The 10,417-nt window shown below is 44.9% G+C and overlaps 1 protein-coding gene across 2 annotated transcripts in view; it reads left to right on the forward strand.

The window, feature by feature from the left end:
- The window catches only part of LOC119171352 (uncharacterized), a 172,175-nt gene extending 162,505 nt beyond the window's left edge, over nt 1-9,670 (forward strand). The window contains exons 2-3 of one of the 2 annotated variants that reach the window (XM_037422208.2): nt 897-1,227; nt 9,536-9,670. In XM_037422208.2, the coding sequence (XP_037278105.1) occupies nt 897-1,219 (323 nt within the window). In that variant the 3' untranslated portion in view covers nt 1,220-1,227; nt 9,536-9,670. The remainder of the gene's footprint in view (nt 1-896; nt 1,228-9,535) is intronic. The other variant, XM_075892134.1, reaches the window with a different exon arrangement.
- The last annotated feature ends 747 nt before the right edge of the window (nt 9,671-10,417 follow it).

The following is a 10,417-nucleotide window of genomic DNA, read 5'->3' on the forward strand; positions in this document are numbered from 1 at the left end:
CATTTTTGCGCCGAAGGTCCCCAAGAAAGACTATCGTCTTAATGAGTGGCTCACGGATCTGCTGGTGCCGTAATCCGCAGCAAGGAACCAGTCTTAGGCCACGGTAACACTTGGGAAGTTAAGAGAAAATGAGAATGCCAGAGAAGCACGAAAACCACGACCGCGCACGTCTTCACATTCTCTCTACCCCATCCCGACGCCGTTGCCGTCGCTACCTTGACAATTATTTCGATTTTGCCTGCTTTCTGAGAAACAAAGTTCGTATGAGAGTTATTGACGCAAATTAGTGAAAAAAAAAAAACAGCTCACGCCTATCGAAACATCGTTTCCGGAGGTTTCGGGAGTTAGGCCAGTATAACTGACACATGCGAACGCACCGGCAGCGGCGGAGTGGTTTCAACCAGCTGTACACAAAAGTGACACATGTTGGGGCATGCCGACTCGCTGCCGCTGCGCCATCTACTTCCAGAGCTCTCGATGAACGCGTCCTCGTTGAGGCCATCAATCTTCTTCGTGCTGCACGGGCAATTTTCGATGTGAGTCGATGCGAGGCACCACCGACCCCTGCGACGCCATGTTGAATCTCCGGCCAGCTGGTTAGGTCACGTGGTTTGATCTAGCGCAGCCAAGGCTGTGAAGCGGAAACCAGATCCGGTTGCGCGTGGCGCGGAAATCGGTCTGGGAGCAGTTCATGCGCGCCAGCTGCGCGGCATGGTTTTCCGGCTGCTCGGGCGGCTAAACGAGCCAGTTTCCTAAGAGTTTCGCCGGTTTTGCTCTTTTAGAGGCCAAGTGTGAACGCACCCTTAAGGTGGCGCCCTTCCTTCAGAATATAATATTCCTAAACGAGCCGCAGAGCATGCCTGAAAATGAAGACATGCTTTTTTGTTTGCTCGCAGCAGCAGGCGTGTCGTCTGAATACAACCCGGAGGTGGCCGTGGAAGAAGTTGGCCGCCTGTTCAACCTGCTCTTCCCGCTGGTGCTGCCTGACAAGATGCCATACTCGTGGCCCAGGGGCGCGACCAGGGCGGCCTCCTCGTCTGTGGACGCCTCGGACGCGGCGCTGGCCCAGGTGGCGGCCGCAGGAGGGTTCGGCGGCCAACGGCGGAACCCCGACGACCCCGCGTCGCTCAACCTACCAAAGCGGGGCGAGTCCGAGTGTCTGAGCCGCTGCATGAGCCAGCGCAAGCTGCATCCCATCCAGTGCCTCAACATATGCTGAGCGATCAGGCGAGTGGCACGAAAAAGATTCGAACCTAATGAATGCTCACTTCTGACACAGCGCTTCACACATGCAAGCTCAGGGTCACTCAAGGTGGGAAGAAACCCAAAGCCGCATCTGGGTTACCAGCCGTTACTAGCATAAACTTTATTGAATAACGAAGGGGGAAAATGTGTGATCATGACAGGTGACCTGAGTCTGTCGCTGTGGTATATACGGTGCTCACCCGAAGGTCACTGGTTCAATCCAGGCCGTGGCAAACGAAGGCGAAATTCTGCGTTGCCAGGCCCCTGTTGGTCGGAATTGGCGGGGCTCGTCATAGCGTGGTGTGTCATTTTAAGCTGGTCAGAAACCTAACTTTTCAGTCGACAGTTTTGACCAGGCTCTGGTCGAAACTGTCGAAATAAACGCTTCTGTGGCTACTGTTCTCACAGAGCATCAATGAAGCTCAGCTGAAACTGTCTAATGCATGAAAAATTTATCTTTTTGAAATAAAATATCACCGCCAGCTCTCGCTATCATCAATATCTAGTCGTCTCCAAACTAGACGTTCAACAGATACATCTACCATAAAGGACTATCGATGAGGTTGAACAAGCAGCAACTTGAAGGACCAATTCTGTAATCCTATTGAAAGAGAGAGCGCCTAACGTCCGTTTAGATATGGCAGTTCGCTTTAACTACAGATTTATTTCCATCTTCTTTCAAGCGACAATTTTCACAAACATAATACACTGGATGTTCATTTTCAAAACTGCGCTACAGTTACTGCGAAATATTATGTTAAGGAGAAAACACGAAACGAAGTGGACCTTGCAAGCACAAACTATCAGCCCAATTTATATGAAATACCTTTGAAGGAAAGAAGACTTCGAGGAAAGAGAAAGATCGGTTTTCGAGTAGAGATGGGCGGCAATCTTGCTGTACTTTACGATCTTGAGCTTCATTTGGTGTCCCCTTTCTAACTTCGTACTTTTTAATCATTTTTATGAATGTTTTTGTACATATCTCACAGTTATTTTATTATTTACTGTCATGGGCAACATGCCTGTTTTTATAACTTTGTAACTTCTGTTTGTTTGTTTTTTAGTGAAGAAGGCAATCAGGCTGTGACAGCATGTTTTTTTTTTTCCTCTTTGCACCAAACCACGTCTACAATGTGTTTTCATGTAGTTCTCACGTGGTTGTATAAATTTGAACTCAAGATCAGAGAATTAATGATACCTAACGCAATTGCTTGTACTGCAACAAATAAAACATTTCAATCAATAAGTAATATTAACGTCCCAGAACCACGCTATGATTATCTAGATTATCTGGTGCTCTGTAACGCGTGCTGGCCTCCACCGAAAGGCGCGGCCGGCATCGAACCTGCAACCTTCGGGTCACCAGCTGAGCAGCCTAATACCGACACCAGCCAAGTGTAGTTTCTCAATCAGTAACAGAATACTACAACATACACTACGCCACTAAATATACCAGATTTAGAAGTATTTAAACAGTACCGATTTCCGTGGTGAAGAAAATAGAGGATGATAACGCAGATGTAGCACAACTAACCACACGAAGGCGCAAATTGTAAGTGATTATTCTGGCAATGCTGATTTCAGAAATTGCCAGTACCCTATCGGCGTTCCCAATTTCCCCGCTCAGTTGGGTAGGGTAAGCACGTAAGCAGGCAATGGACAACGCGCAGAAAATATCCCACCACTTTGAAGACGCAGTTCGATCATGGCAATCAGAGTTACCGAAAAACTACCAGCCCGATTTCTTTTGTTCTACTTCTTAGCGTTGCTTTCAGACACTCTCGTCAAGCAAGTTTACAAGTCCTTAAGAACTAAATTTGGTCCACAGAAACAGGCCCACCATGATGACATGTGCTATATATATATACACATGGGACGCTTAGAAGCCTTCACTCAGCCGAACTGAAGATAGCGGGTTTAATCAGATGGTAGCTGCATTTCGAACGAGGCAAAATGCAAAAGATGCTCCCGCGTGCATATTAGGATGCACATTTGAGAAATCCCGGAGGTCGGAATTGGTCGAGTGCCCCGCTTATCGGCGTGCCTCAGAATCAAATGGAGATTTCGGCACCACAAAGCCACAAAATCGAAATTATTCCTTGGACTTGTTCTAGCCTAAGCAAAAGTTACGAAGAAAGTATTTTTATTTCAAAAAGTGCGAAGCAAGATTGATGCACGCTCGCCTTTTCAAGTGACGAGATGGAGTTTCAAAGCAGCTCCACACCACTATACTGACGCGGGATAATTGTGGCAACTACTTTGAGACTTTACTGTACAAGACGGATTCACGAGTTGGAGGTGTAGCAACACTGCATTCACGGCTTTCATCCGTTTTCTTGAAGCAGCAGTGGATTACTTCGCACATTTCTTGTTTCTGAACGCGGGCGCTTCATTTTAGTTAAATGTAAAAGTTGCAGCTATTTCTACATTTCTTTTTTCTTCTCTGAAGATAACAGCGAATGAACGGCTGGAAACATTGGTTAGGTGAGCTACTATGGCGAGCGAACTCCGCTTATAACAGAAATACTCAATTTCCTGAGACGACGTTTCCTTCTGCTAATAGCTCTTGTTAGAAAATGCGAACACGGTCAGTACGTTTTAGTGAAGATATGCCACTATCACGTTTCGAGGCGCAATTGCTGTCGTCTCTTTGACATGGGTAATAAAATGACTCGTGTTGACTTCATTAAAGCTGTAGTTGCTTGAATGCTTGACGATGTGGCACGGGTGCTGCGGCTTAGCGTGAGAAGCGACAACGCGGACGGCACATGCATCCACAGGCACGTGCAGACACACAATGGCTTAGAAAATAAAGCTTCATTGAATATTCAAATCTCATGTAAATTTATGCATATAGCTAGAAATGCATTCAAACTGCCCTATTTTTTGTGTGTGCTCGAGCGGTGTTATACCTGCCCTGCTTCGCATGTTTTCATACAACGGCGTTTCCATAGAGTTCTGCATCCAAACAAAACGCGACCTGATGATGATTCAGAATAAGCAAGAGCCAACGAAAGCGAAACACTTGCTCCATACAGGCCTACTTCCTATTCATGCACTTCTATTCCACATAAGTCTGTTTAGGCGAAGGTTCTCACGCGATCGGGCATTCCTTCGGCGAACATCATGTCATTTGGCAACGCTCTTCCGAATGTCCGTTCGGCGAAAACTGTAGATGCGGCAAAAAAGTGCTACACGAAAAATGGGTTCAACGGGCCGGTCCCACAGTAATTTACATATTCAAGTTTTCCTTGTTTCGTTTTGTACAGTGATTGAAAAAAAAAAGAGAAACTGACTTAAGGGAGCTGAAATCATTTCGATGGAGTCCGATGCCGTGATATCGCCAAAAAATCTGCCCTTCAGGCCATGAGACATTCTATGTATTCCTTTAGCAAAAATTTTTAATCGCGCATTTCGCTAGTCAAGTTACCGGATTTGATAAAATTCGCAATGGTGGTTCGAATTCACAAAAATGGAGACTTCCCAAAACTACCGGCCGATATCTACATTAAGTGCCATAAATATGGTGTTCGAAAAAGTTCATTCAAAACAGCTACTGAATTTTCTCGATCAAAAGTCTGTACAAACAAATACCCTACAGGGTTTTTGAAACAATTGATCAACTTCAATTATAGAGCTATTTCGTTCAGGTATGGTCTACTTTTACCTAGACGAAAACATGATAGTAATTGATGTCTTCATTCACGTCACAAAATCTTTCGGCACTGTTCAACATGATATACTACTTCACAAATTAGAACAGTGTGGCATAGGAGGGGGAAGAGTTCTTTAAAAGCTACCTCCCGAACCGACAGCAAACAGTTCATTTTTGCAACACTAATTCAGGATTTTTTGCGTGCCAGTGATACGACTGTACCTCATTCGGTAATATGGGCTGTCCAATTTTCGGCGAAATCAAAGTGAAAAATGCAAGATTCTTTTTCTTGGTTCTCCTTCGCCTAACGTATTGCTGATTCTTGAATATATCTTATATAATCATGGGTAATCCACTTCACGAACCATAGACTTAGCTCTCGCAGAAAAGCACTTGCCTGGGCTGTTTTTTTTTTTACTAGATCGCCATTTTCCCATACTGCATAGGCTATCTCAATATCTTCAGGGATTCCTAAACATGTGGCTGTCAGAGCGTCCTCCTTAGCACAATAGTCACAATGGCCTAAAAAACAATCACTTGTAGGGGAGCTGCAAAGACATAGTTCTTTGAAGAATTCTGCCGTGTAGGCACCATCGGTGACGTCTTGTAGGGCAGAAACACACTCCGTGGCATTAGCACAGTATATACAAAGGCACACTTCTTGGTGTGGTGCAAGAAGCACCCACTTCGGCCTCAGTGAATAAAACTTTGAGATCCCAATAGACGTGTTCGGATTAGCTTCCCTAAAGAGACGGTAAGCCTCTCGCACCGAACGGGTCATAAACCTTTTCGAAACAAGCTCCTTTTTTCCGTCAATGATAACAGATACTACATCTTTTTTGTTGGGACTCTGCCGAGAGCAGCTATACTCATCTTTGGAGTAGTAAACCATAGCTGCCTGGACGCCCATTGGGTTCAGCCGTGTCCTTTTTACCGCATTTGGTGCTAACCATATCCCGCGTTTTGCGCGCCAGCGTCGGGATCTGTATGTCATGTAAGCTGACAAGTTTGGTATAAGCGCTTGGAGTTTTCGGCGCTCTATGTCGCTCGGCAACAGTGTCAACAAACGCATGCGCTCTTGATACGAAGAACACGCTTCATAGGCTTGCTTGAAGTTCTTGAACCACTGGGCACACACACACTGCATTTTAGATCTGATGGTTGAAAGTGGCGGTTACACACGTTACGGTGGCATTTCACGGTTACTGTAGAATTGCTGCTAAGTTGTCTTGGCTCTGCATGAACTTTGCTATTTTGCGCATGCAGCTTCTCCAGTCGCATATGTGACAATGCTTCAGGCGTGTTTACGCACCGCTCTTGACTTCTGCCTTTTTCTTCTTCCGGCAAAAACTCATCAGCTGTTTCAGCTGAGAAGCCATTAGACGAAGACAACATATCTCTGAGGCGTCTGAAGCAGTTCTGGCAGACGTGGTCGTTGTTATGTGCATGACGGGCAGCTTTCGGCAAAAGCTTCTGAAGGGCAAACAGGCCGATGTCTTCGACCTTGCGGAAGTTTCGTTGATAAGGTATTTTCTTTTTGTGCAACATGAGGTAATCTGAACAAAAAACTCTATCCCGGCTGAAGTGGTCAGCCATCGCCACGCTACTTGAGGCTCAAATTACTGGCAATGCGACTTAGCGTGAAACCAGCAGCACGAAAGTGATTTATCTGTCGTCTGTTCCTATGTCTCTCACCTTTAATGAGAGCAGACGTCACAGCAGCTCCATCTGTGTGTCTGTAATGGAGAGGCACCACATATTAGAAGTCTCAGAGCTCTACGTATGAGTGAATTCAGATACTGTAGAATATCGTGTTCAAAATAGTTACTCCTATCTGGTAAAACAGCCTTTTTTCACCAAATGCGGTCACGTTTACTCGCGTTTGAAGCTCATTGCCGCTTTTCCGTTCCAATTTCTAGGTTTCTCAACTTATGAGCGCATTCTCGAAAAGCTCTGAGTAGTACCACAAATATTGTCCCTAAAAACAAAATAATGCAACATGTTTTTCTATATTACTGTATGATGGCCTTCGGTTGTTTATTTACGAGATTTTAAGAAAAATCCAAGATGGTGTTTTTTTATTATTCAAATTTCAGTGGAGTACACTTTTGCCAATATCAGAAATTTGAGGCAATATATAAAAATTTAAATTTGCCCTACGGCAGCAATAACTAATGTACCTAATGAACACACTATGTCCCTAAAACGTGTCAAGCTTGAAAACGCTGCTTGCATTACTTTCGGAGAAAAAAAAAGGGGGGAATACGTAACTTACTTTAAACTGTCGCAAAATTAAACATTCTTAAAAGCTATTTTCTTAAGGTATACAAACTTGAAACCATATGAATTCATTCTTCATTAGACATGCATTTCATGTAAAAAATATCTTCATTGAAACAAAAATATTTGTATTTTTATATCACCTGTAATTTTCAAAAATGACAGGTGACGAAATTGGTACCTCCTTGTTGGTGAAGTTTGATATTTTTTTTTCTCGTAAGTTATGCCGTTAATCATAAAATTAAGTTGACTTTAGGGCTACCTGGTGAGAGGTGCACGAAATATAAAATACTCAATCAAATCTAAAATATCAACTTTTGGACCCGTGTCGATCTCTCGTGGAATCACCCAGCTAAACAGGTTGCAGCACCGCGCAGATATTTTTGTTGTAGCATTTTTTTTCAAGTATGTTTAAAAATACAACATCGAATTTCGTGGGTTAGTCAAGAAATAAATTTTCCAGTAAGATCCCGACGACTTAGTAACAAGCGAAGATGACGTAAATGCGCTTCTCAACAGAACCGTATATTGCTTCTCCGAAACCGATGTGACAGGGACAGTGACAAAAGACTGACAATAAACGATGAACTGCCGGCATTAAGACGTAAACAAAACAAAAATAAAAATTAAACCTGGATATTTGCGAAGCTATTCGCCATTAATGAAACGCAGTGTCATTCGAAGATGCGAAGTTTTACATCTGCCGGTTATTGGTGACAGGGATCTTTATATTGTTGGTGGTCGCTTTCCTTGCGATGGCAACAGCCACTCCTCAATGTTCAGATATTTCATTCTGAAATTCGAACGTCAATTTAACTTTCCTACCTTTTTTTTAAAAAAAGTGCCATGTTAAATATTGTGTGAACTACTAAGATAGTCGCTATCATCATCGGGAATTAGACCGGTGTTCGAAATAAAGAAGAGGTCGATCGGGTGGGCTTCGCCATGGGGCACGGTGGCTCGTCCTTTCCTCAACACGCCATATTCTCACAAAATCCATTGCCGATTACAGATGACATCATAATTTCTATAGTGTGCAGGGGAATCAAAGCGAGCTTCATGTATACCCATATAGGAATAGCCGTGAGACTGGATCATGATGTAGAAGTGGAAGCAGAATGGGGCTCAATTTCTTTACTGTCATGCTACTCATCATCATTCCATTGCGCAGACGCGGCAAAAGTTGGCAACAAGTGAAGTTCTGATGGCCTAGCTTACACCGTACTGTCTTTACTGCCGTTACGGCCCATTACATGACCACAAGCGGATGTGCCCCATTCATCTCTCACAAACACTTCACCCGCCACCACGAGCGCCGAACTACTTTTTTCTCGGCGTAAGGAGCGGCCGCGAGAGAGCAAACTCACTCCATTAGAAGATTTCACGTGGCTTCCGCCTTTGAGGCGAAGCGTTGCTTTGAATCTCGCTGCTGACACCGGCATTCTGAAAACGTAGGCGGGCACACTTAACGGAAGGCCAGCCTGCCACACGCTACCGAGCGAGCAATCAATCATGCGACCACTTTACACCGCCGCATGCCAAAAAGTCCCTAGCGAGACCATTTTGACGTCACTGTCTGCCCTTGTGTATATTCGCTTAGCTTCTCTAAGCGAAGCAAAGGGGTCGATAAAGGACAGTAAGGCTGTATGGGAAGCTGTTAACGTAAAATACTATTATATTGGGCTAACATGCAGCGATCTCAAGAAGGTACATCATTGTTGGCTAGCATACTGCAATCCATACATAGTTCGCACGACAATGCTACATCAAATCATACTTTAGAGGGCTTTCTTCCATCCCACAATTCTTCGGTAACGCTCTTCGTGGAACATGCGTTTTCCTGATGTTCTCGCGTGCGCATGGCTTCTTTGCGTGACACTCTTATGCACACCTTCCTTGGCGCACTTTTGCTCAGACAGGGGGAACTAAATACTCCCATGCTGGCCATCTTTTTCTCCTCCACTGGTGTGTCCTTGTTAATCCTGGCTAAACGCCACTACCTCCGCGATTGGTCCACCTTTGACCAAGCAGCGATGCCGTGTGACGTCTCAGTCACGTCATCACGCGGTGATTCACTCGTGTTGACGCCGCCAACGCCGCTCGAATTTCGCATATGACGAGACATCAAAAGGTTTCGCCTTATAATCTTGGTGATAGTTGGCGAGATCAAGACACCGTTTGCAGAGGTTCCTCAAGAATTCATATTTTTCTTACCGGTTCACGGGGGTCTGTGAAATTAAGCACTAGTTTTCACTGCCTTTTTTGATGTTATACAGTTTTATCTATTGGGTAAAAAGCTGTGTTGTATGCATGAACAGTCTGCTCAGACCTGTCTGCATCTCTACATTTTTGCAGGTGCCCGGAACCACACAGAAAAGTTCAGTGATTTTGACGCCGTACTGGAGGACGGCAGAGAAGAAAGATCCCAGAGCATCCCAGATCCTTCCTTCTATGTTTCCACTCATGCCGGAGCGCTACCAATGGACGCGTTTCTGTTGTAACGGCGTACCAAATGCAGTGTATTGGATCGAATGATGCAAACGAAAAAAGAAAAAGCTAGACTGTCCTGACTTGTGTAGAGTAATCCACGGAGTCTAGCACAGCTTACAGCCTCTCTTTCTTGCTGATATCTAGAATGTCCATAACCACCATAAGTATGCCGTTCTTATCGGCTAACCTATCGGGCAGCCAAATGTTCACGGTATGCTTAGGCATCAACAAGCAATCAGTGTTCTCTCATTGTGCGTGAAAGATGAAACCTGCCGTGTGTCACGTTGTTGTCGAAAAAAAAACAATATAAGGTTTGTGGTAATAAAATGGTCAGCGCGATCAGTTCTCTAACCCATTATTGTTGTTATATTTGAAAGCTCTTCATAAATCACTCTTTGAAATACTCGTTCGGTCGATGAACAGAGTCAATTTGTATTAAAGGGAACATGGCAGCGCGTGGCCTGCATGCTCCGGCGGCTGCTAGCAGCGCGTTCAAGCGGGAGCGAGAGCAAGCACAGCCTCTTTTCGCGCCTTCTCGTAGCGAGCAAAACAAGCAACCGCTGGTGATATGGAACCAGCAGCAAGCCTCCTACTCCCCCCCTCCTTCTTCAAGTCAATTACCGGCCTCTTGCATAATCTTCTGGAAGGGGGAGGGGGTTGCAGTCATGTCGCTGGTTCCATATCACCAGCGGTTGCTCGTTTTGCTCCCAGCGAGAAGACGCGAAAATAGGCTGTGCTTGCTCTCGC

This window comes from Rhipicephalus microplus, chromosome 4, assembly GCF_043290135.1.
Source record: "Rhipicephalus microplus isolate Deutch F79 chromosome 4, USDA_Rmic, whole genome shotgun sequence".
Classification (NCBI taxonomy): Eukaryota; Metazoa; Arthropoda; class Arachnida; order Ixodida; family Ixodidae; genus Rhipicephalus; species Rhipicephalus microplus.